At 36.0% G+C, this 27710-nt stretch overlaps 2 protein-coding genes and 2 long non-coding RNA genes across 9 annotated transcripts in view; all 4 read right to left on the bottom strand.

Moving 5' to 3' along the window:
* LOC106176769 (uncharacterized) overlaps positions 1-27710 on the bottom strand; it is a 226984-nt gene that overhangs the window by 39830 nt on the left and 159444 nt on the right. The window lies entirely within an intron of this gene.
* Positions 1-27710, bottom strand: part of LOC147762108 (uncharacterized) — a 70776-nt gene that overhangs the window by 14698 nt on the left and 28368 nt on the right. The window lies entirely within an intron of this gene.
* LOC106151280 (uncharacterized) lies at positions 9251-12380 on the bottom strand. Its single transcript, XR_015334239.1, has 4 exons — positions 12242-12380; positions 11625-11787; positions 10805-11069; positions 9251-10448 (listed from the first exon to the last, which is right to left on the bottom strand). It is a non-coding gene; the product is annotated as an uncharacterized LOC106151280 (long non-coding RNA).
* The window catches only part of LOC147762101 (uncharacterized), a 214773-nt gene continuing 200290 nt past the window's right edge, over positions 13228-27710 (bottom strand). For 2 of the 4 annotated variants that reach the window (XM_087012329.1, XM_087012331.1), the window contains exons 1-2: positions 15615-15793; positions 13228-14729 (exon numbers count right to left, since the gene is read on the bottom strand). In XM_087012329.1, coding sequence (XP_086868455.1) covers positions 14205-14579 — 375 coding nt within the window. In that variant the 5' untranslated portion in view covers positions 14580-14729; positions 15615-15793 and the 3' untranslated portion in view covers positions 13228-14204. Of the gene's footprint in view, positions 14730-15423; positions 15579-15614; positions 15794-27710 lie in introns of those variants that run through there. The other 2 variants (XM_087012328.1, XM_087012330.1) reach the window with 2 other exon arrangements.

The raw sequence follows: 27710 nt of genomic DNA, 5'->3' as shown, positions 1-27710 counted from the left end.
CTGATTACGATTCAACCACAAATCCTGAAATTTGTCAATTTCTGGCGATTCGTGGGATTCATGGTCTGTTTGAAATAGGGGCATAAGCTGGGATACATTAAAAAAAAGCAGCTGGTATTTGCAAAGATGCATGCTACAATGCAATCAAGAGTCACTGGCAAGATGGGCCAGTTGAACCATATCACAGAGCTTGTTACCAAGATTACACCAACACGGAACACCTTACAAGGCTGAAAAAAAAAGGTCAAGAACTGATGCTGACAATTTTACATATTGCTTCCTTGCTTTAATTTTTTAAAAGTTCTATCCTTTCTTTTCTTTGTTAGCTTTTGCCTTGAAAATGCCTCCATCAAAGTTTGTGATGTAAACAAACTTGCATTTGCATTTATCTATTCTTTTGTTGGACTTGTGTTTCTCAGCATGAGCTATGTTATTTGGCTTAATTGGAAGAAGGTACTTAAACAAAATTTTGTGTTGAACTTGCATATTTGGGCACTTTGATAATAAACTCCAACTGTGATCCAAAACAATGAGAAACATTTGTATAAGAGTTTTTGCAGGGGAAAATTGGTAATGCTTCCGTGTGAGGTAAAACCCCAATCAGTAAAGGTGACATATATAACTACATCAAAAGACAATGGAGTAGTTTTATGTATTGCAACCAGGAAATACAGGTACCCTGTAGGGTTTCTTTTTTAACATTCATTATGTGGTTAATTCAAATACATGGTGCTTCTTTACAGGTCACTCAAAAGATTTAGTGTTATAAATTATAAAGATAAAGTAAATGTAGTACAGCTCTGTTTTTTTTTTTGTACATGTACTCATGTCTTGGTAAAAATGCTGACGTACACCTGAAACCAGACCTTTAGGCTCAGGCAGGACAGGGTTTCTTTACCTGCTTATCAAAACACACCTGAGATGACAGTCTCAGTGGATATAAACACCAACCAACCTGTAGGGACACCAAAAGAGAGAGTCAACACTATCATAAAGTTAGAACAAAAGATAGTACAAGCTGAACATCACAGTAACCCGAAAGGCAAGCATAAAAAACCAGACACAGTACAGAAATATCTACAAACAAGTCACACAACTGTTTGAAAAGACAGAAATACCTGCATTAACAGAGATGGAAGATTTTCAAACAAGCATCAAATAATCCATATATACGTTAGCCCTCATACTCTCTCCAAAGCAATAGGCAAACTATGGGAAATGAGATCAGAAGATCTGCATATGCTACTACCTACAGAAAAATCCTCCTCCATATCCTTTGAATGGAGTAAAAATGAAAATATCTGAAAAAAGTAAATAACCACAGATACAATCTAAATAAGGACTGGCTAAAAAATCAAAAGATAAAACTGTAATAAACAAAATTAGCTCAATTACAGTAATTCTCCAATCTATACGAACGCCGCAGTAATTACGAACGAAACATTTTTTCTCTGAATCTGAATTTTTTTGTCTCCGTTCTGTACGAACGATCGCTGGACTCACCTTGGGCACAATTCAAATTTTCCAAATGTAAGGAAGTGTGCCCAATTGAAACTTGCCCCATGATTCATCAAAGTGAGTTTTCAGACCACCGTTCTGAACAAAGGAACTGCCACTTGACAGGAGAGATTGTTATCACTTATTTCAGGCCTAACCAACTACCAGACTCGGCACCTAAGGATCCTGAATTAACCGGTATATCGGACCACACTACCCGTTTTCAAGGTGTGTGTCAGAACGCATTTCGGAGTATCATACTCCAGAACACAGTATCCACACTGTTTACTCCTATAAGATACAATCCTTAAACTGATGAAATGTGGAGATGGTGATGGGTTTGTAGAACAAACTGTTGAACAACTCAGGATTCATATCTCATTTTTTGGTAGCCTTTATTTCACATCATACGTACAGGTAAGACAAATAACAGTGTACGGTGTAAGTAAAATTTAATGAAAATGAAACGCAATGAATAAAAATAAAAATGATAATACTAACAATGGAGTAGGCCTACAATTAATGGTGAACATGATCAAAGTAAAGGCACAATTTATGATTCTATAATAAACAAATAAATATTTAAATAATAACTTACTCGAATTGCAGCTACATAAACTTGGAGATAATCTTGATGTTCACAAAAAAAAAAAAAAAAAAAAAATGTATACATATACGATGGGCTTGCAAGAGGGTAAAGAGGACAATGCCAGTATGTGTCATGCTGCCTATAGAGCATACATTTTTTTTAAATCTTTTTTTTTTCTAAATCTGTGTGTTTTGTATCAAGAAGTTTTGGGGTATCATGGAGAAGACAGAGTATCATTGAATGTGGTAACCAATTAGATGGAATATTTTTCAGACCATACTCATACCTTAATTGAATTCTTTTTTTTTTTCAGAAAGCCAAAAGGATGCAGATCCTGTCAGCCCAGGGGTGGCAGACTGAGGTGATCCTGTCACCCCAGGGGTGGCAGACTGAGGTGATCCTGTCAGCCCAAGGGTGGCAGACTGAGGTGATCCTGTCAGCCCAAGGGTGGCAGACTGAGGTGATCCTGTCAGCCCAAGGGTGGCAGACTGAGGTGATCCTGTCAGCCCAAGGGTGGCAGACTGAGATGATCCTGTCAGCCCAAGGGTGGCAGACTGAGGTGATCCTGTCAGCCCAAGGGTGGCAGACTGAGGTGATCCTGTCAGCCCAAGGGTGGCAGACTGAGGTGATCCTGTCAGCCCAAGGGTGGCAGACTGAGGTGATCCTGTCAGCCCAAGGGTGGCAGACTGAGGTGATCCTGTCAGCCCAAGGGTGGCAGACTGAGGTGCAGCATGCACAAATCAAGAGCGCCATTGATATCAAGTACAGGTCTAGCGATGAAGAGTGTTATGAAGGATTCGTCACACACACCCCATCCTGGCAAAGTGACCAATCTTCCCAGGTTAAATGTACCTTAGACAGGTGTTTTATTGAAAACAGCTCACACAAGAGCAGAAGGTTGCTGCAAAACAGGAAGATTGGAGCAACTCACATCAAATCTGTCCCTAATTGTCCAGAGGATATCTCATGGATTGCAAAAAGAGATTAAACATTTCAACTGTTTTCAGTTTACCTGACCAAATGCTGTGTAATTTCAAATAGTATAGAATTTTGGTTCATTATTTTGGGGCTTTATATGTAGTTTCATTACAGACTGGAGAGATGGCTATATGTACATCAAGTTTACACCTGAAATGAAGTTGTGGTTTCACAGCCAGCTTTTTTTTTTTTTTTTTTTTTTTTTTTGAGGGGGGGGGGGGGGCAATTTTTGTGTCACATACGTAACTGCCAGAAGTAATTTAATTTGAATATGTTCCAAGAAATGCACACATTTTTTATCTTTACTGAGAAACCTATTCATATTCATAACCTATTCATATGACATACAATAAATTATATAAGTTTATGTCGTGTTTTTTGTCTTATCAAAATGATTTTATGCCCGTGACTAATAATACATTTAATAAGCTACAAAAGTAGTAGAAATATACTCTTTTCAATTGTTAAAAGACATAAAAAGGTGTACAAAATTTAGCCATTTCCAGAACTTTTATATAGCAAAATATCACATGTTCGTAGTAAAAAAAGATTTAAAAGAATTAAAAGTTTATTAATGTGACACAAAAAGGAAAGGGAAGAGGGCCATTCATATGCCTTTCGACATGCAAAAGTCTTCAGAATGTTGAACTTTATAACGCCTTTTTTGTCCAACAAAAGATCAATTTTGTCACAAAAGACAAATAAAAGTTAACCTTTTATGTGTAAAAAAGGAGAAGAAAAGTGGGCCATTTGTACATCTTTTTCTCCATATAAAAGCCATACAAAAGATGACCTTTTACACCTTTCCTAAAAATTCAAAAAGTCTAGGAAAGGTGCAGACACATGGGTAAAAGAAAGCCTTTTAATCAACTTTCAGGAAATACAAAAGCTAAGTTTTCATGCAGTGTAAGATACACTCCTCTTGGCCTCTGGTTTGGGGCTGTGAAACAATCTCTTTGTGAGTATGTGTCTTACAACATAAGATTTATTCATTTTACTTAGCATTTTGATACAAAATATACATAGCATTTTTATTTTCTTGATTTGTAGGCACGCAGAAGTGCTTGGGATAATCTCTTGGCTTGTTACGGACTGAGAAGAGGCTCTGGTAATTATATGTTAATAGCTTTTCTAGTCTAACAAGCGCTTTGAAGGAGATAAAACTGTATGTTTTAACAAACAGTTGATACTCATTTTATTGAAAATGTTTTAAATGTTGTAACTGCACCTTACCAAGCCGTATGCTTGACCTGGATAGGCCTGCAACCTGTAGTTACAGCTGGAATTCACATTCATCACATTGGATCACGTTGGGTTGTATCTGCAAGTTTTAGCAACAAAGAACTTGTGTATGGCTCTCTAACTCCAAGAATGACACAGGGATATGAACATAAAGAAATACCACAATTACAGGTCCTTGAACCAGATGGAACCCTCATGGACACAAAAAAATTTAAGAAGGACCTAGAAAAGTGTAAAATGGAACTGACCCAGGATAACACACAGATTTTTAGATAATGGGATAATTTTTTTAAATCAAGAGAAGTCTTCATTTCCTCTATTTCCCACAAATACCTGTTATAGCTGTTGGCAAGTTTGTCAATTTTGCTCATTAGTGATTGTTGGCATTTTTTGTTTAAATCTAGGGTTATGCATACAAAAATCAAACCACCCAGCCACTTAGACTTACAACACAGATGATACAAAAAAAGTTTTTCATGTTGACCAAAACATGAAAATAAAAGTTTAAAATGCCATTTTGGCTAATTTCCCCCATGCAACTGGATTTTCCCATATGCATTAGCTAAAGTGAACCTTCCCAAGTTTTTCTGATGCGCAGACATTTAAGCCCTGTGCTGAATACATGTAGATTCTTGCAAAACTAATAAGGTATCTAAAAACTGATTTCTTCACAGCACACAGCCAACAGAAATTAGAGCAACTGCAAGTGATGACACTTTGTCTAGATCATTCCCACCAACAAGTTCTCCTTCCATTGAGGGACCTACCAATCCCATTTCAAACTTGGAGACACAACAGGAAGAGGAACCCTTAGGCAAAGGCACCATTTCACTCTGTGTTAGAGAAACAGTAGCTGAAATGTAAGTGTAGCAAATAGAAGTCCCTCCTCAATTTTTTTGTGAAGTCTATTTATCATGTTGTCTACCAGTACTGTACATGTAATGAAATAATGCAGTCCAAAATTGTTAATTATTTTAACAGGGAATCTTGCAATGACCCAGTCACAATTCTCAGGGCCATCACCAAGAAATATTTAATGGGTCGCCCTATTGATGTTGAGCAGGAAGGTGAGTTCTGTGAAGGAGACACAACATTAGTCCATGTTTCTCGCTCTACTGTCTTTGAAGATGGTATGGAAATACTCACAGATTCAACTGTCAACTATCGCCTGCCATTGGAGATAGCATATTATGGAGAGGAGGCAGTTGACCTTGGAGATCCTAGAAAACAGTTCTTGACCTCAATGCTGCACACCATAAAAGATAGATTATTTGAAGACGGTGAAGATGGTAAAGTTTTACTTGTTGGAAATCCTTACCATCAACGTAAAAATCATTACCGTGGGTCTGGGATACTTTTTGGTAGGTTGATGGATCATTAAAATCTGTATTTTTCAAATGCATGTAGATTTAATAAGTTATGACCTTGTTACAAGTGGATATAAGTGTTCAAATAAAATGTACTAGACATGACTATCCAAAACTGCACTTGGCTTCTTTTCTTAAAATTTACTAAATCTTTATTTAATCTAATTTATATTATTTTTCAGGGAAAAGTGTGTTAATGATGTTTCTTATTACTCATTTTTTTTTATTCTATACACCTAAGAAAACATTTTGTTTTATTGAAATTCACTGAATAACAGGTACCTATTTTAATAATTTACTTAAAAGTTTATTGGACAAACTGTAAAATGGTGTTTAAAATTGGAATATGATATTGAACTAGTTTATTATTTCAAGTGAACCATGCAGTCAAGTGATAAGGCATCCCTTCAGTCTTTTTGTCACAAAGTATTTTCAAGAGTCACTGGCAAGATGGGCCAGTTGAAGCATATCACAGAGCTTGTTACCAAGATTACACCAACATGGAACACCTTACAAGGCTGAAAAAGAAAAGGTCATTAACTGATGACGACAATTTTACAGAAGTGTGGTTGAGTACCACCTGAGGCATGGTCTCAGTAATAGCTTTAAAATACATTGCTCTTGGTCTCTGATTTGGAGGTTCAACCTGTGGTTAGAAATGGTATTCAAGTCCATTATGTTGGATCACATTGGCTTGTCTCTGCACATTTTAGCAACAAAGTAGTTGTGTACAACTCTCTAACTCCAAGAATGACACCAAAAGGGCAGCTGTTGAATTTGTATCCAAATTCCTGTCAAGGAGCTGATGGTGCACTGAGTGTTGAAATGTATTCTCCACAGAGACAAGTTGGTGGTCAGGATTGTGACCTATTTGCCACTGCAACAGCTGTGTGTTTTGCTATAACAAGGTTGACCTGTATGACATTGTTTTCAGTCAACACTTGGATAAGAGTTTTTGTAGGGGGGGGGGGGACTGGTAATGTTTCAATGTGAGGTTAAGACCCAATCAGTAAAGGTGACATATATAACTATATTAAAAGAGTAGTTTTACAATCATTACTAGTACATGGTTTTAAAATACAAAAAATACAGGTAGACCTCTAAACAACTTATCTTAGGACCTAATCTAATATTTCGGCATTTATTTTAAGATAAGTGTGACAAAGATGTTGAAAAAGATGTCCTAACTGACCCTGCTGTTAAAATCACCAATAGAAATTAACCCATCACTGGCACTGGACATAGAAAAAAATTCTAAATGACAATATCCCTGGGTCTAGTGGACAGCCAGGCCCTGTACCCCCCCCCCCCCCCCCCCCCCCCCACCCCCAACCAGACAAGACCATTATCCAGTTTGGAATAGACTTGCATCTTTCAAGACTATACAGAAGAGATGTGCTGGCTTTGGATGACAAGGAACACAATACTAAGGCAAACAGATACCAAGCCTACAGACTATTCACACTATGGGTACATGGTCATTTGGGAGCTGGCAATTAGACAAGTGATCCCATCTTGCTCTGTGTGGGCAATAAGAGACAAGTTCCCAGATCCATGTGGACAATATCGGGGGTAAACAGTAGAATAACAGCTTAAGTTTCAAGTCATTGAAATGGAGAGATGACTGCACTGGTTAAAATTCAGGCCACTGAATAAAACGCCAAGAGGAAACGGGTACATTACTGTTCTAACAGACTTCCTGACCAAAGTGACCAGAAGCAGAAGTAATTTCAAGCAAGAAAGCCTCAGTTATAGCTATATCTATAATGAAAGTTGTGTTCCGTTATGCTAGTGTCAAGGTGCTAATTCCTGGCCAAGGACTCAAATTCCGTAACCAAGTAAATGCGAGATTATATCAGCAACTTGGCATCAATAATCATCGTAGAACAGCCTGCCACCCTCAAGCGAATGGACAATGTGAAAGCTACAACAGGACTGTCTGCAACTATCTCACAAAGTATGCAAATGCCCATCAAGACAACTGGGATGAGTTCATTGACCCATGTCTCCTTGCATACAGAACTACAGACGCCTTTTATTTTGGCATTTGGCAAAGAGGCATCTCTTCTAAATGAAGACAAATTTGCAATTGGAAACCCCACCTCAGAGGTAACAGAGCAAGAAGCCCTTGACAGCCATCAGATATGTTTTCCAAGTTGATTGAAGCTCAAGAGAACATTTCCAGAGCACAGGTCCATCAAAAGAATGGGTACAATGCACGCCATGACACTCCCTTGATGTGTATAGAGCAGTGCATTCAGTTTAAATTTATAGTCCAATAGAAAGTGACATGTACATGTAGCAAAATCATTGGTTTCGATCTCCCCTCTATAAGTGCCATTTATCCAGAAAGATAAGCAGCAAAAACATGAACAATTATGTCTGACTACACCCATCCTGCACACGGTCTTTTTAATTTCTTAATAAAGCTACTGTAGACTCATGTTTTAAAGGATTCAAAAGGTTTTTAAAGAGTTTTTACCCATCTGCTGTCTCTTTTTTTCACAACATAAATAATGGAATTTGTAGCAACTATATTTTAGCAACTATATTGATATCTTATATTTTGTACACTTTACCCGAATAGCAATCTAATTTCCTTAATATGTGAATTTTGACAGGTAAGAGGTCTAAAATTTTGTTGTATCAAATATAGCAGCTAAGGCAGAACTATAGGCATATTCCCAATTACACATGACATAATTGGTCATGCTACATCCTATTGGCGAAGATTTTCTGAAATGCCAAAGCAGCGCATGGCAAAACCAATGTATGAATATGAAACAAAACATGACACACAGGTAAAAAATTGGTCAAATCTAATCAAAACACCGACTAATACCCCCTCGAAAGCAGAGTAAAAAATGCACTGGAAAGTCACTATACCTTTTTGTTTCTCAAAGAAATAGAGCGAGAAAACAGCATACTACGTACATATCGATTATTTAAAACAAATTATGAAAGGGAAGCGTACACAACAGCACCTATACCAAAACGTGAAATGCAAAATTTAGAACAGGGGCACATGACTTAGAAATCCAAAGAGGCAGATACTGAAAACCAAAACCAATACCCCCTGAAGAAAGGATCTGCAAGTTATGCTCAGATGAAGTCAAAAATGAAAAACACTTTCTTTTAAAATGCCCCTTACACACCAAACACAGGGAGATCCTAAAACCAGATCCTAAACAAACCCCAGAGGGCCAGTTCAAATGTATAATGCAGTCAAACGATTTAGATGTTATAAAGAATGTGGCCCACTATATCACGTGCAATAAAGAAAGAAAAAATATTCTCAATCAACCACCACCTAGTCAACCAAAGTAACTGAGCGTATACTGCAATTGTAAAATCTGATCGCAGTTATTGTATAAACAATATTGTAATTTATTATTGTATTTTTAGTTATATAATGTATACTGTTAGGTCATAGTCATTGTAAAAAATGTACTTGAACCACAATAAATAATAATAATAATAATAATAATAATAATAATAATAATATTAGCAGTTAACAATTTATTTAAACATGCTCATTTTCAATGCAGACAGACATCAACAATAGACGAAATCCGAATAAAAACAACTGTAGATATTTATTAGAAATCAATTGTGTTAAATAGTTCATGTTTTCTTCCTCTAACAAATCCTATCATTGCTATATTACACTATATACCTTTCATACTATATACCTTTACAACCTTTGAACCATGAAATCTCAGGCAAGTGAACCTTCTGACTAGCAAACCTTCGGAACAACTGGACATTTGCATTATCAAACTATCAGACCAATGAACATTCAGACTATTGAACCTTTTGAACCATTGGATCTTTGCATCATCAAACTATCAGACCAATGAACTGTCTGACTGCTGTCATGCACCTGACAAATCATTTAACAGTGAACTTACAACAATTTCATTAATTCGCAAAATGACAACATTTAGTTATTAAAATAAATATCAGAATCAGAAACATGGACAAAAATACACAAACATATCTACTTTGCTTCTTCAATTTGATATACTCAGGACATACTGTAGCATCATATCCAAACTGCTAAAGATAACAAAACAATATCATTAAATAATCCAATCATGGAATTAAAATTAAAAAACAAAAATACTGTTATCAGTTTTAGGGTAAACAACAGATGTGTCACAAAGTGCTGACTATGGCAATGACACTGGACAGACACAGTGATCAGAATATAGACAGACTGAAAGTGTCTGTATATAATAAATATGTCATAAAAATTGCAATTGCAACTTAATGACCTCACAATAACAGAGATCATTTATAACACATCATATCTGACCTGAAATATAAATTCACAGTTACTGTTTAAAAACATTTTCACTGAAGTCTTGTTCTCTTCAGTAATGGCTTATTGTCTACCACAATCTCACTGTATATGCTACCTCTACTAGTACTGTAACAATTTCCATGCATATGGGGAAAATTATTATAACACATCACAATTGAGCTGAAATATCAATTCACTTTTAAACATTTCCATTGTGTCTATTTGTCTTCAGTGATAGAGTATTGTCCCACACAATCTCCTTGCTTTATATACCCTGCCTCTATAGTTTCAATGTATATGGGGGAAATTGATTCTTTGTGTTACCTGGAACCCACATTTGTTGTGTAATTGTACTGTTCCATATAACTGGCTCCACAGGATCTGCTGTGTTTGGAAGTCTTGTTCTGGGTGGTTCTGGCAGCACTCTCTCTCACTAGCAGCTCTTTACACAATTCCAGAAGTGTATTTGCTAAAAACATAAATGAAATGAGTGTAAATGTTTGCAATGCAACTGGATCATCTCTGTAATATAGTGCAAACTATTATTAGGATACACTATTCATATACAGGATGCTTTTGTAAAATGCACAATATCATTTTTGTATCACCATGCTTGATATACATCTAGTTATTTCTCATATGTAATGAGATCAAATAAAAATATAAGTATTCATTTTATGTGTTTTGTGCACTTTATGACAATAAAACAAATTCACATTACAATTAAAGCAGTGATATTTTATTCATAATAATCCATGCTTTCTATATTGAAATAATCATTGGTGTTTGTGTCTCTACACAAAGGAAAGAGGAGAAACAACTTACCTATCCTTATTTGTATAAAAAACAACCACAAACATTTGTCTGCTATCTGCAAGAGGTCCAGTCACCTGTTTTCCATGGCTGTCCTGTCTCTGGCTGTTCATTCATCCTAAAACTTGCCACATCCAATGTCTTGCACAACTGGGTGAGATGAAGATGTTTCTGTTGCTGTCTGTTCATTTTTGCTTCATATGAAAGACATGTCCTCCATGTTCAGCCAGGTAAAGTCAGTTCACCTAGAAGACACCATGCTGAATGGAGACTGGAGCTGGAAAAAGAGCCATGACAATGTATAAGTGAAGAAACACAAATTATCTAAAAACAAAGACAAAACAAAAACCTGACAGTCCACCAGAGCCATTTGGGAAAATATTAAAACTATGGTGCACTGCCAAGTGCCCACCTTATATGGTAGACATCATTGTTGTGGTGATTGAACTGTGATAAGTTAAAAATGACCTTGTCTTTTGGAGGCTGCTGGGCACAATTGTGACTGCAGAGACCAGCACATTCTCAGATTGAACACATTTAAATAAACAGAACTCTGCCAAATCTGATGGAATTTTTGTGAAATTTGCACATAAAATGCCTAGCAATTATAAAAAGCTGGGATAATTCTATCAAATGGCTGTGACTAATTAAAAGACATTTTCTGAGGAGTAATTTGAGAGGAGTCACAAAGGAAATTACTAATAAAAATTTTTAATCATGACAAAATTACTGTAACTTAAAGGGAACAAAAATATTACAATTGGTTTCTTTCTCTACAGAGGAAGATTAAGAGACCAACTATCTATTGTCAACCATTAGTTTAGTGTACCACCTGCAAGCAGTCCAGTTACTGTCATGACAATGGGTCATCCCAGGGAAGTAATGACCACTGCTCCACTTTGGTCCAATGAACTTCATCCCAAACTGACCACATCAAGCAGGCCACTTCGGAGACACTTAACAATGTACAACAACTGTCAAACCATGTGTGTGAACTAGAAAAAATATAAACATTTATTAAACAAGGCATTCAACCACTTGACCACTGATGATCAGAAGCTAATAAAATCGAGTGCTTCATCCAACCAAAGAACATGAATTTCAATCAGCCAATATGTTTAAAGCACATGTCATGAACAACATTTTAATTGAAGTATTCATATGTATATGTTTTGTGCATTTAAGACTAATGGCTAAAACTAAAGAAATGCATTTTTTACAAATGAGATGTGTGGATCAAGTCATTTAATGACAATAAAGCTGCAATGCACATTACAATTTTAATTGGATAATTATAAAAAACATGTTTTTCAAGTCACATTTAAAATCATTTAAATCCAAAACTTGTGAAAACTGGCCATGTGTCCCTACAGAGGTAAGAAAGAAGACTAATTCTACCCACTGACTGTTACTTGAAAAACAAATCCAACTGTTCATTTTGTGTACAACCTGCAAGAAGTCCAGTTACCTGTTTACCATGGCTGTCCTGTCTCTGGCTCTTCACAACCCATTCATCCTGAAACTTGCTGTGTCTTGCACAACTGTGTGAGATGAAGGGATATTCCCGCAGCTGCTATTTCCTGTCTATTTCAACAATACATGTCCCCCATGTCCAGCCAGGTAAAGTCAGCTCACCTAGATGACAAGACTGTAAGGAGACTGGAAGTGGAAAAAGAGACAAAAGATTACATTAATGAAGTGACATAAATTATCTTAATAAAAAGACAGAACCCTGACAGTCCACAAGAGCCAGCAGAATATTAAACCTACAATATACTGCCAAATATCCACCTAATATGACAGACATCACAGTTGTGGTGACTGAACAGAGACAAGTTTAAAATGTCTTTTGGAGGCTGCTGGGCACAACTGTGACTGGTACAACTGTCACAATCTTAAACTGATCAAAGTTAAATAAACAGAACTCTGCCAAATCTGGGATTTTTGAGAAATTTGCACACAATGGCTGTAATAATCTAGGATAAGTATATCAGTTTACCGTGCCATGTAGAAGTACATTTTGTGAGGACTAACATGAGAGAAGTGAAAATTTTATTTAAATTTAAAGGAAACACAAAATATGATAACTGGTTTGTTGATCTACATGGGAAGGATAGAATACAAATTATCTATTGTAACACAACTAGTAAAACAAAACCAAGCAATAATTTTGTGCACTACCTGCAAGGAGGTGTTTTTGGCATGGTGATGGGTGACGGTGGGTAATGACCACTGCTCCACCTTGGGTAGAATACTTATCATCTGTTATGACCAGGTGCCCTGGGTCTCACTTGCCATGGGCTTCTTTCACACTTGATCCCATTACCACGTCATCCACCAGGTGGTGGCCCCAGTCTAGACGTGCCTAATCGGCAGCCATGTATTGGATATAACATTCCTCCCAACCTTAATTTTTGTCTACAACATATAAACTTAAAAAAAAAACAAAAAAAAACAGTCTTTGTCAACCATTATCCTTGAATATTCTGAATCCTAATGAATTTTCAGTTTTCATATTGTATAAAGTCACATCTTGAGTGCTATATGCTCGAGTTTTTCAGGACAGCGATCCGCCTTCATCCTGATTAAATATAAATTGTCTCAGATTACTTTTTTCAGGACAGCGATCCGCCTTCATTCTGATTTAATATAAATTATCTCAGATTACTTTTTTTCAGGACAGTGATCCGCCCTCATCCTGATTAAATTATATAAATTATCTCAGATTACTTTTTTCAGGACAGCGATCCGCCTTCATCCTGATTAAATATAAATCATCTAAGATTACTTTTTTCAGGACAGCGATCCGCTTTCATCCTGATTAAATATAAATTATCTCAGATTCCTTTTTTTCAGGACAGCAATCCGCCTTCATCCTGATTACATCTAGAAATTATCCCAGACTACTTTTTTTCTCCTCAGGACAGTGATCCGCCTTCATCCTGATTACACAATCTTTAAAGTAACTGGTCTTCTGATCGTTCTCTGTGGTCTAGTGTAATTGGTTCTGCAATATGATCACTGTTTTTCTCTTGCTGTGGTATCTTCTCATCAATTGAATTTTCTGTATTTAATGCAATATCATCTAAGTTTGGAATATTCTGTGTGTCTGTTGCTGCAATGTCACTTTTCACTGTAATATACAATGTATCACTAAGTTGCAATTCACATGCATCATCTTGTCTTCTCATCTCATTTGTGTTTTCTTTCAAATACAAGTCTGCTGGAATTTTCATTACATCATCTGTTGTGTTTACAACATTGTTACACAGTTTGAATTGACTTGCATCTCTGCAGATTGTTCTTCTGTCTATAACTCTTCTGGCAGTAACTTGAGAACCATGTATTTCCATGACGATATAGAAAATCAGTTCATATGGTGTTGAGAGTTTGTTTCTTTTGTTCTGTTTAACTAAAACATAGTCACGTATAATGAGTGTATTCTCCCTCCAAGTTTGATTAGTGTTGGGTCAGTGATTGTTTTCTCTGCTATCTCACCGAGAATCGCTGCATTTTCAGATTTGACCATCCATCTGATCATCTTCTCTGTACTATGACCACCCATTTGTGGCAGTGGGTGTCTGGAGAGATAATCTGGGTCTGCATCATTCTTCCCTGGCTCATATACCACTTCATAGTCAACATCTTGTAAGTCCATCACCCATTGCTCTATTCTCTGTGGTAATTTTGCTTGTGCTTTGTTAAACATGGGTACTAATGGTTTGTGTGCTTCAATAATACTAAATTCTTCTCTCATGTCCCAGTATGGTTCAATCAATGTCCTCATCTTTTCTGTACAGATTGCTGATTCCAATCTCCTGTTGAGATTCTCCTTCCAAGTTTGATTAGTGTTGGGTCAGTGAGGGTTTTCTCTGCTATCTCATTGAGAATCACTGCATTTTCAGATTTGACCACTCTGTCAAACTGTGTGCCTGAGCTGAAAAAACAAAAAAGAGAAACACTCACTATAAACATTCAACAGGCCTGTAGCCAGCTATTTCAAAAGTTTTTTTTTTCCCTAAAAAAGTGGACCTTTTACCATGAAACCATTGTGTACCTAAATGAAAATTTACCCAGAGGGAACCTTTTCCCGACAAAAAGGGCTATTTGTTTGCATGTCTAAACTGACAGTGGTCCTGGGCAAAGTCAAACTTGGCAGCTTCCTCATATTCACAGAAATTTGTACTTTCAAAAAATTGCTAATATGCATCTGATGTTTTGCCATGACTTCATGTAAAAAAAAATCAAACTTAAAATTGTCATCATTTTATACTGGCAATTTAATCTAAATTTAGAGGGACATTTGATGTGACTTTGCATCTTAAGCAGCATGACATGCCTCAAAATGTGTCACAACACTATATTCAATGCAGGAATGGTGCAGTCCAGATGTAACATTGTAATAATGTGATGTTATACTTGGCTACATACTGGGGTATGTATGAGTTCCTAACATGCAAAGTCATTACTTCACTCCAGTTGGAGGGCTATGGCTAAATAGAGAGTTATTAAGATACCTGATAGGACGAAGTGAACACTGCAAAAATCCCCACAAATAACTTTTTAGGACAACATTGAACATATAGAAACCCTATTGCTCCCTTACTCTGCTAGAACATTTTACATTTTACCTCAGATATTTCCAGGAATCCAGATCTACTGAATAACACTTATAACACTCCCTTTATCTATCCTCTAGCTCTTGTAACTGCAGTTCTCTCTCTCTCTCTCTCTCTCTCTCTCTCTCTCTCAAAAGCCCCGCCCAACTGTCGCTTTCAATCCCAAGACTTCCGGTACCAGATCACTGCAACAAATTACTCACCCTCTTGTCATCAAGAATGTCTTTGCATGCATTTAAAAGGATGCTGGAATCGTGGAATGTCCTACTGCTTCAGATGAGACTTTGATGGTAACTCATAAATATATCTTGTCCTTGGTATAGCGTTATTTCATAACGTGCAAAATGTTCCCGCTCCGCCGAACTAAGCCCGACTAAGTAGGTCAACGAAAACCCGCAGTGAATACTGTGTCACATCTCGGTACATCCGGTCACATGAAGCGCGCCGCAGTTTTACTCTGCGTCCAGGTTATTATATCTTTTGATTTTTCGTTTAGATGTGATATTATTGATTGAGAATATATTTTTACAAAAAGGTAATTTTAAGTTCTTTTTTATTGTTATTTTTACATATTTTCTTTTTGCTTCAACTTTTGCTAGATGTCAGCACTGCTAACACAACGCTCAATATGAGCAAATGGAGCATTTAAGGACCTTCACATTTAATTAGCATTAAAAGTATAATAAACATACTTGAAAATATTATAAAGTCAATTTTTGCTTAAATATCCTGCAAAGTTACTAGTACCTGTACTTTACTTTTATAGACAGCGCCAGAGACTGTGCTAGTAGGCTTAGGGAAGCCTTTTAATATTAGATGCGCGTTAATTTTTTTTCAAAAGGTCTAAATTTTTTCCTCAATCCCAAGTATATTTTCTCAATGCCCGGTAACGAAGGTTTTGCAAATAGCTTTCTAAGAGAATGTCGTGTTTCGTGTAAAACATCTGACTGTCAGGGGCGGATCCAGAACTATTTTCTGACAGTCTTCCAAATTACCAGTGTCTTTGTTGATCCATCCATCCATTTTTGACCGTCTTCCCACAGAAAAATTTAGATACCCGTCAATGTAAACTTGAAAATCTGACTGTCTTCCGGAAGACCTAGAAGACGGCCTAAATCCGCCTCTGGATTTGACTGTGCTCTATTAACATATCGTCTAGCCTTGGACATATGTATAAGGTCTAGCTAATCATGAGGGCTCGCTGGGAAGGGGGGGGGGGGGTAGTGATCACAGTTCACGGCTGCGGGAAATAAAATCATCAAATCACAAATCACACATATTAATTATAAACTTTATTCATATCTCATTGAAAATGCTAGTCTGGCGAGCTGAAAATAACTATCATCGACTATAATGACTTCGTTTCACTAGGGACGAGGGATAGAAACCCGCAATTCACGATTCCCGGGAATGGGGTGCTTCACGAATAACGTTTATTAAAATAAGAACGCTGAGAGCATCTCGGGAAATGATAAGAGGCTTTCACGGATAAGAAAAATACCCAATGGGGCCTTCCGTCATTGTTTTAACTAAAATGAAGATTAATGACTAAAATATTTCAAAAGCATCGAACAACTAAAATTAATGATCTGCAACAAAAATACGCGACGGAGGATTTCTCAGTTTTTAAAAGCCGGGCGGCACCGCGAAAATAGCTGCAAGTTATTTATTGCTTGCTTAAGATAAACATTCTAGATATTTTCTAAGACGTTAGACATTATACTTGCTTCCTGAAAAGTTCATAATTTCTTTTACTTTATGGAAAATAACCTTATGGGCGAATGTGAGATGGTGTTGTGAGCGACAGTAACGAAGGTTTAAAATTAAGTCCGCATTTCCTGTTGATTAGCACAGGTGCTGAGCTAACGATTTTCGTGTGCATCGAAAGACTCACTAAAGTGAAAAAGAGCGAGAGAAGAGAGACAAAATGTTATTATTACATTGTATTTATCCACACAACGTACCTCCGACCGTGTTATGAGTTCACCCTTCTTTGAGGACTCAGATGATAGCTGTCGTCAATACTGCTTTTAAATAACGTAACAAACGCCATCGTCCTTTGCGTTCAAATCATACACAGAAATATTTCTTTAAAAAATTATGAAAGGCATTTTTGACTTTTATACATATTTGTGAATATCTAGAGAAAACTCCATCTGTGGCTCGAGTAGAATGTACTCTCTCTCTCTCTCTCTCTCTCTCTCTCTCTCTCTCTCCGGTTGTGTCTGGCCGAATTCACAGTCAATTGATCCTCGGACCAGAATCAGATAACAAACCTCTTTTATGATAATCAATTGCTTTGACTGATATTTAAAACTGCAGATTTTCATTCGACCGCATTTTTCGTATCTTTACGGAAAAAGATGTATATATTGAAAACGCATCTATAAAGGTTAACTCTGAAAGATAAAAAAAAATGCCCGAGCTTTTGGCTTGTGAACCTTCTTCAGGTACCAAAACAAGAATAAACAAGCAAACTACTGGTATAAGTGGTGTATGATGCATGGAAAAGGGACAATAAGTTAGAAGTGCGTGATAAAGGTTAACGTCTTGAAGATTACGTAATAATAAAACAAGAATAATATTCGTTGAGATACTCATTGTCTCTATAAAGTCCCTTTTTGAAGTGTCTAATATCTTTATGAACTTCTCGACAATCCGTCTTTGTCTTGTGTCGCGTATGTGTCCATTTAAAATGGTGACTGTTTGTACTGTGGTGGTTCATGATGCGAGTTTTAAGGGCTTTTTTTCTATCGTTTTCACTTTTAATTACTATTAGTTCTATTACTGTACATAGCCACCAATTATCTGCGCTTTAAGCTTGTACTTTTTATTACAGATACAAGCAAGGCAAGCAAAAAGTTTCTGGCAGTGAATTGTGAACTGTTGCTGCTACCACTCCTACATAAAGTAGATATTGCAAACATACATCGACACATGAATCAATAAGATATCAGACAACTTTCACGGAAAATAAACTGAAATTAAAGCTGGATATTCTTTTATCTATTATCATTTCGCATTTACGTTAAATCTCGGCACGTACGTCTTCATCACCATCATACTTCCGTCGCAGTCCGAAGCGACAAAGTTCAAACAGTGCACATCAAAACCATAAATAGGAGTCTTTACGTAGGAAACCACGCGCTAGAGAACGGGTTTAATTAAGGCATTCTTGTTGGTGGTATTGTCACTAATTTATAGAATCATGAACAAATCTGGATGACTCTATATCTATAACAAAGTAATTATTACCTAAAAATAAAAAATTACTTTTCAGAATAATACAAGAAAAATTAATGAAAAGAACAAAGGCAAAATAATTTTAAATTAATTAAAAACGGAATCTGAACAACAAATACAGCTTCAAGCAAATGGAAATTAAAATAAAATATACACACCCTTGACTACAATTAAGCTACAATTAATTTTTAAAATAATGTCGGTACCTTGTCAATGTATGGCAGGACTACGTGAAAACGAAATACACGGCATACACTACACACGCACACACGCACACACACACACACACAGGCTCATCGTCGAAGAGGGGGAGAACCAAATCGAATCATCGAAGTTGTACATCGGTTCACTATTTGTCCGAAGTAAATCATCTTAACATAAACGAATCAGATCAAAATTACAATAAAGCTTGGAATGTGCAGACCAGCATAATCAACAACTGTGGGTTTGGATACAAAACTGCTCTTCCCCGTTGCCAACGCTCTCAATTCAGGTCTATCTTTTAAAATAAAATGTTTTATTTTATATTAAAAAAAAAAACGTATAAAACAACAGACTTCGGTCTAGCTGTGTGTAATACTGTTCATTAACTGTTATACATGTAGCATTATCAAAATAGAAATACCATATCTTCTTGAACATGAAAAGTCACATTAGAATTCTCCCCCCCCCCCCCCTCCCCCCCCGTCCCACCAATACGCCCCATTTCTATTGATACGATACAAACTCAGCGTGTGTAGGAGTGTGAAAACTAAAGTAGATCAAGTTCACGGATAGGATATGCCATGTAAGGATTCATAGGGGAGATAGGTAATCTCTTTTGCTCTTTTTTTTTTAAATCTGTCAATTTTGAGAAGAAATACAGTGAATCAATGTCTCTCACTGCACTTAGTCAATATAAATTCAAATATGTAAAACATCTTTCCTTTATCACGTAATTCGTCAGATGTAATAAAATACAGCATTTCCCTAGAAAACCTTTACCCCCTCTTGTGAATGCAATGTGCCGTCTGCAGAGCTCAGCGTCTGCTACCTCGCTGGATGCTTCGCGGTTCCCGGGAGCTGAACAGTTAACGCGGTCCAAAAAATTTTAGGGAGAGTCAGATGATATAGAGAGGGACCGTGGCATCTATAAAGTTCTACATGGTGAAGCTGGAGATGGGGGCTAGTTTTACTCTTTTCTTTCAAAGTTTGCAATATACTCTGACTTTCAGTACCCGCATGCAACCAAAATATTTTGCTGGTATCTTGATACATCTCCCACTTGTGTCTCCCCCCTAAAACGGTACACACTAAAAAATCAATAATCGTATGGCAATTTTATACAGGCAATTGACCTACTTTTATACCCAGGCAGCTATTGTCGAGTTTTATGGCTATGGAGTGAGAACGTGATACACGTCTGTGATATAAAAATTATTTCTAATTACATAATTTACAAACAGTGCATTTGGAATAAAGTTGTCCCGATTTGTGAGCAAAAGATGACATTGCTATTTGAAAATAATGAAAAAATTGGAGACCGGCCAAAATCAAGAAAAATGCATTTTTTCTCTTATATGCAAATTAGGTTCCTTGAAGTAATATAAGACTGGCCGGAAGTGATGTTCAGAGATTTGTAACGACTTGGACCTAAATAGTCTTATCTAAATCTTATTATGTCCATGGTAACGATGATGATCTTGATGGCCTTGATGATCTTAATGGTGGTTCAAAAAATATTATCAAAGTTTTCAGTTGTCATCTGGCGAGAAAGAAATTTTCTGCACTAACACAATCATTCCACGAGTGAAAAATAATTAGTAAATGCGCCTCAGAGATGCGCTGCAGACGTCACGGCTTTTGGGCGAAAATCGCACGCGACATTTCGTCATAATTATTTGATATAGGTAAAAAAAACTGTGATTGAAAATGGATATCGGCAAAGCATTAAAATTTTGACAGCATTTCTGTTTGTGTTCGACAAGGATGAATTTAATTAGAATACCCTCTCTCTCTCTTTTTAAGCGAATATAAAGGAGAAAGCCGAGCGAAAAAAATAATGCCCATAACAGTCAAATTATTCAGAAGTAAATAAATTCAGAGTTAAAAATCTTGTTGGTCACTACAGTTCCTCTTCATAGAGGATCACATGCAAAATTTTAAGGCAACTTGTAGCCTTCTCAATTGATGTTGTAAATATTATAACGGAATCAAACAAGTTAAAGGAAAGGGAGTTATTGAGTGTTGCGCCGACAGACAATTCACAACGTAAATAACAACAATAACAACAACAACAATCTACACGCAATATGGTAACGCGCATATCGGTAATGCAGTGGCGGATTAAGAGGTTTCTGAAAAATATATCGCACCAATATTCCCCTCTTGAAATTAGAATTTTGTCTAACCTTTGTATATTTTTAATTGGAAAATCTACTTATTGATATTATTCCATTTTTTCATAAAAATATTTGTTTTTCTTATAAAAATTAAAGTGAAAGGGAAAAGATTAGAGGGAGAAAAAGAGCAAAAATTGAACATACATATTTTCCCCCAAAATATCCTTTATTACAGTGAAATAATGAAGAACATACATACTATTGGCATGCATGTACCAAAAACATAAAGACTTTCACTAGTATCTAAAAATGAAAACCAATATATCTTCATACATAAAGAACATTGCACCACCTCCAAAAGAATTAACAAAATTTCAAGTATGGCATTACAGTATGGACAGACCTATTCAAACAAATAAAAAATACATCAATAGAACAATTTTAAATATCTAATTTCCTTGATCTGAAAACAGTAAAGGAACGAATCTGACAAACTACACTGATATAATTTTATTTCCATTTCTTATTCTTTATTTCACAATACACGCTAACAGATTTACCATGATTTTAATATAAACAACTAACAAAATTGTTAAGATGCAGAAAATGTCAAAAGAACATGTTTACATATGCAACTAAAAAAAGCACCAAGCATAAAAAAAAACACAATGCCGTTTCACCCCTAAATTTTCATTCTATAATGATTAAGTTTTTTATTTTTGATTTTTGATTGATTATTGATCCGGATCACCAACAAAAACTATCTGTTCTTTGGCCCACTTCTGACAGTTCCTGAAAATTTCATCAAAATTGGTCCATAGCTTTTTGAGTAATGTGGATGACAGACAAACAGGTAATTAGTTCAATAATGAGATGGTTAACATGCCAAAGAATTGAAAATAGCATACCCAGCGGGCAAATTATGTTGTTTTAACGTTGAAACAACGTTGAACCATAACGTTGAGTAGACATTGGATAAATGTTGGATTTGAAAGTTGTGTCAACCTCAGATAACAACGTTGTATCAATGTCAGAAAACAATGTTATATCAACCCCACCCAGCGGGAAATAAGCCTGGATGTGTTTAGCAGTAGGACATGTTTGATGGCTAAATATATGTAGGGTATAAATGTATGGCCTTTAAAGGGATAATAACTCTTCGTATGAGATCTATATTTCACAATAAAAACATTGTGAATAACTCATAGAAATATAATATATTCTGTTTTACCACAAAAACTGCAGTTATAGCTATTATTCTGATATCTGTGCTTGTCTTTAGACCAAGTGACCTCCATTGATGGCTATACTCTGTTAAAATCTCTTAAGAGATTTTAACAAAAAACCAAACTTTTTAGAAAAAAACCTGGGACTAACTTTGAATGTAAAAATGGATTCATTAACCATTGGTAAGTATGGGAAAATTATTGTTTACTCCAGGAAAATTCATTTTTTGGCAGAAACAAATTATTATCCCTTTAAGTTAAAATTTACAAGGTTTAGATTAATATATATATATATGTATATATAAGAAAATAACTACAACCATATATATAAAACAAATTCACAGTCATCTCAACCTGTTTATCTATAACAGGTTACCAAGAACTGTTAACTCCTTCACGTTTACAGCAACTTATTCATCCTAGTGTTAGCTGACCTTGCAAGTATTTCAGTTTATTGGAATGTATTTCTGAACTAGAGGATCAGAGAGGCGATACCGCCTCCGAATATTGTACCACCAGCTGGAGCAAACGCATTCGTATAGACCCCCACATATACAAAATAAGGAACACAGCCACCAGTCTTGTGCTTGACAAGCTGTAAAAATGCAATCAACAAGAATTTTCAAAATATGCAAAAGATATATATATTACTAAAAATGGTACGATCAAAGTTAAGTTCATCGTAAGGTAGGTCAAAGGTCAATTCCAAGGTCACAGTAAATTGCCAGTATATGACTTCCTATTCAACTTCAATAGTAACTATGGGCCTATCTCTGCCAGGTTTGGAGTTAAAAGAGAAAGAAACCAGCAGAGTTCAGTTCATGATAATAAGTAGGTCAAAGGTCAATTTCAAGGTCACACTTAGATTGCCAGTATATGACTTCCTATTCATGTTCAATAGTAACTATGGACCTATCTCTGCCAGTTTTAGAGATAAAGGGGAAGCAAAATATGCAAAGTTCAGTTCATGGTGAAAAGTAGGTCAAAGGTCAATTTTAAGGTCACTTTAAGATTGCCAGTATATGACTTCCTATTCAAGTTCAATAGTAACTATGGACCTATCTCTGCCAGTTTTGGAGATAAAAGGGAATCAAAATTTGCAAAGTTCAGTTCATGGTGAAAAGTAGGTCAAAGGTCAATTTTAAGGTCACATGTAGATTGCCAGTATATGACTTCCTATTCAAGTTCAATAGAGACTATGGACCTATCTCTGCCAGTTTTGGAGATAAAAGGGAAGCAAAATTTGCAAAGTTCAGTTCATGATGAAAAGTAGGTCAAAGGTCAAATTCAAGGTCACATTTAGATTGCCAGTATATGACTTCCCATTCAACTTCAATAGTAACTATGGACCTATCTCTGCCAGTTTTGGAGAGATAAGGGACTAAATGTTATAATTTTGGAGTTACAATAATGTGCCATAAATTTCCTATAGAAAAAATTAATTAAAATAAAGGTCATTTTGGTCAAAATTCTTGAAATGGGAGGTGCTCTGAAGTTCCAGATGTTCAAATTTGATGAAATAATGTCATTTTTGACCACAAGTTGTCTGCTTTGCCAAGCCTTATGTTTTATTTTTCCGGAGTTCAAAATTTATTATCCATTACCGTACTGCACATTTTGCTTTCACCACCAATATGTACTTTTTGATATAGCGTAACTTTGGAGATAAAAGGGAAGCAAAATTTCCAAAGTTCAGTTGTTGGTGAAAAGTAGGTCAAAGGTCAATTTTAAGGTCACATTTAGATTGCCAGTATATGACTTCCTATTCAACTTCAATAGTAACTATGGACCTATCTCTGCCAGTTTTGGAGATATAAGGGAAGCAAAATTTGCAAAGTTCAGTTCATGGTGAAAAGTAGGTCAAAGGTCAATTTTAAGGTCACATGTAGATTGCCAGTATATGACTTCCTATTCAAGTTCAATAGAGACTATGGACCTATCTCTGCCAGTTTTGGAGATAAAAGGGAAGCAAAATTTGCAAAGTTCAGTTCATGGTGAAAAGTAGGTGAAAGGTCAATTTTAAGGTCACATGTAGATTGCCAGCATATGACTTCCTATTCAAGTTCAATAGAAACTATGGACCTATCTCTGCCAGTTTTGGAGATAAAAGGGAAGCAAAATTTCCAAAGTTCAGTTCATGGTGAAAAGTAGGTCAAAGGTCAATTTTAAGGTCACATGTAGATTGCCAGTATATGACTTCCTATTCAAGTTCAATAGAGACTATGGACCTATCTCTGCCAGTTTTGGAGATAAAAGGGAAGCAAAATTTGCAAAGTTCAGTTCATGGTGAAAAGTAGGTCAAAGGTCAATTTAAAGGTCACATGTAGATTGCCAGTATATGACTTTCTATTCAAGTTCAATAGTAACTATGGACCTATCTCTGCCAGTTTTGGAGATAAAAGGGAAGCAAAATTTGCAAAGTTCAGTTCATGGTGAAAAGTAGGTCAAAGGTCAATTTTAAGGTCACATTTAGATTGCCAGTATATGACTTCCTATTCAACTTCAATAGTAACTATGGACCTATCTCTGCCAGTTTTGGAGATATAAGGGACTAAATGTTATAATTTTGGAGTTATCATAATGTGCCATAAATTTCCTACAGAAAAAATTAATTAAAAAAAAGAAAAGGTCATTTTGGTCAAAATTCTTGAAATGGGAGGTGCTCTGAAGTTCCAGATGTTCAAATTTGATGAAATAATGTCATTTTTGACCACAAGTTGTCTGCTTTGCCAAGCCTTATGTTTTATTTTTCCGGAGTTCAAAATTTATTATCCATTACCGTACTGCACATTTTGCTTTCACCACCAATATGTACTTTTTGATATAGCGTAACTTTGGAGATAAAAGGGAAGCAAAATTTCCAAAGTTCAGTTGTTGGTGAAAAGTAGGTCAAAGGTCAATTTTAAGGTCACATTTAGATTGCCAGTATATGACTTCCTATTCAACTTCAATAGTAACTATGGACCTATCTCTGCCAGTTTTGGAGATATAAGGGAAGCAAAATTTGCAAAGTTCAGTTCATGGTGAAAAGTAGGTCAAAGGTCAATTTTAAGGTCACATGTAGATTGCCAGTATATGACTTCCTATTCAAGTTCAATAGAGACTATGGACCTATCTCTGCCAGTTTTGGAGATAAAAGGGAAGCAAAATTTGCAAAGTTCAGTTCATGGTGAAAAGTAGGTGAAAGGTCAATTTTAAGGTCACATGTAGATTGCCAGCATATGACTTCCTATTCAAGTTCAATAGAAACTATGGACCTATCTCTGCCAGTTTTGGAGATAAAAGGGAAGCAAAATTTCCAAAGTTCAGTTCATGGTGAAAAGTAGGTCAAAGGTCAATTTTAAGGTCACATGTAGATTGCCAGTATATGACTTCCTATTCAAGTTCAATAGAGACTATGGACCTATCTCTGCCAGTTTTGGAGATAAAAGGGAAGCAAAATTTGCAAAGTTCAGTTCATGGTGAAAAGTAGGTCAAAGGTCAATTTAAAGGTCACATGTAGATTGCCAGTATATGACTTTCTATTCAAGTTCAATAGTAACTATGGACCTATCTCTGCCAGTTTTGGAGATAAAAGGGAAGCAAAATTTGCAAAGTTCAGTTCATGGTGAAAAGTAGGTCAAAGGTCAATTTTAAGGTCACATTTAGATTGCCAGTATATGACTTCCTATTCAACTTCAATAGTAACTATGGACCTATCTCTGCCAGTTTTGGAGATATAAGGGACTAAATGTTATAATTTTGGAGTTATCATAATGTGCCATAAATTTCCTACAGAAAAAATTAATTAAAAAAAAGAAAAGGTCATTTTGGTCAAAATTCTTGAAATGGGAGGTGCTCTGAAGTTCCAGATGTTCAAATTTGATGAAATAATGTCATTTTTGACCACAAGTTGTCTGCTTTGCCAAGCCTTATGTTTTATTTTTCCGGAGTTCAAAATTTTTTATCCATTACCGTACTGCACATTTAGCTTTCACCACCAATATGTACTTTTTGATACAGCGTAACTCGAAAACCGTATGGAATACAAAAAAACGGAGACCACCTCCAGTGTTGGGCTTTAAATGCCCTACAAAATGCAAAAAAGAATGGGTGTCTAGCATTAACGGTTCCCGAATTAGAGACAGTTTTCAGTTTCGATATCTTATGGCCGCTACTCCCGTGAAAATGCACCGATTGACCCCAAATTCACGGAGATGAAAGATGACCCGAAGGGTAACACTTTCCATTAATATTATTAGTTAAGTCTTTGTGGTGTCTGAATAAGACCGCAAATAATTTTTTTTTCAGCAAAAATTTTGTTTTTTTTTTAATTTTGGCCCGTTTGACCTTGAAATAAAGGTCAAAGGTCAAATCCAAGGGCATATTTGAAATCTACACATATGACTTTTGGAAAGCTGTCTGTAGAAATTTTTCCCATAATTCCTTCCGTAGGGGAGATAATTAGCATTTAATTTTGCCATTTTTGGACAAGGGTGCATTGCAATGAGTGCCACACCTAGACCCCAATACCGACAAAGCCCAAATTTTACGTGGAACGAGTTGAGATTATAGGTGACCTAAATCCAAGAGATGGGTATGGAGGCCCTTACCGTCTAGGAGGAGAAGCGGTAACGGTGACTTGGCGGCGGAGCCGCAGGAGCCGGCGGAGCCGCAGGAGCCGCAGGAGCCGGCGGAACATACGGGTCGGGACTAAAACCATGTGTACCGCCAGCGCCTACGCTGGTGGTACAATAACTAGTTAAGAAAATTCACTAGTTAACTAAAGACACAAAACAACTGTCACTTTTACTTTAAACCCCTTTTGTTATTATATTGATAAATTTAGTTACAGTATTGATAAACAAAGTATCACATTTTCAATAATTAATATTTTTAATTCAATGCATAACTGCAAGGTTGTGTCATTGACCAAAATACAACGTTGAGTCAACGTCACATTATGACGGTGTTTCGACGTGGCTGGATCAACGTTGATTTAACTTTGAATTTAGGTAGATCAACGGCAATTCAACGTATCAACCTGTTTTCAACGTTGATCCAACGCAACTATGCCTGCTGGGATAGGTGACAGCAATGTACAGACATGGCTGAAAATAAAAATCATTTTTAAGTGAATGTTGCAATGGTGTGGGACAAATTTTCTTCCAGCCTTCTTAAAGCTTTTATATTTGTACAACATTAATAAAATTTCCATCTGAAGACGTCTATACAAATGTCACATGACATACAGTTTAAAGCCAGAAGGAAAAAGCATTACTTTGTCTTGTATATTGTAAAACTAAAATTTATCTTCTACCCTTTTCTGAACCAAGACAACAGTTCTTGGAATGTTGAGTACACCAAGCAAGCCAACACAGATGTATTTCTAGGATAATGTATTAAAATAAACTGCAAAGTGCTGTTTTTGATTTTCATCTGGATTTTTAATTTCAACTCCTCTGTTACATTAACTAAGCTGTATCATTTACCTCATATTTTTAAATACAACAAAAATATCATTATTACA

Source organism: Lingula anatina, chromosome 4 (genome assembly GCF_051362555.1).
Source record: "Lingula anatina isolate TDL-2025a chromosome 4, LinAna3.0, whole genome shotgun sequence".
Lineage (NCBI taxonomy): Eukaryota > Metazoa > Brachiopoda > Lingulata > Lingulida > Lingulidae > Lingula > Lingula anatina.
This window is presented reverse-complemented; position numbering and strand designations above follow the sequence as displayed.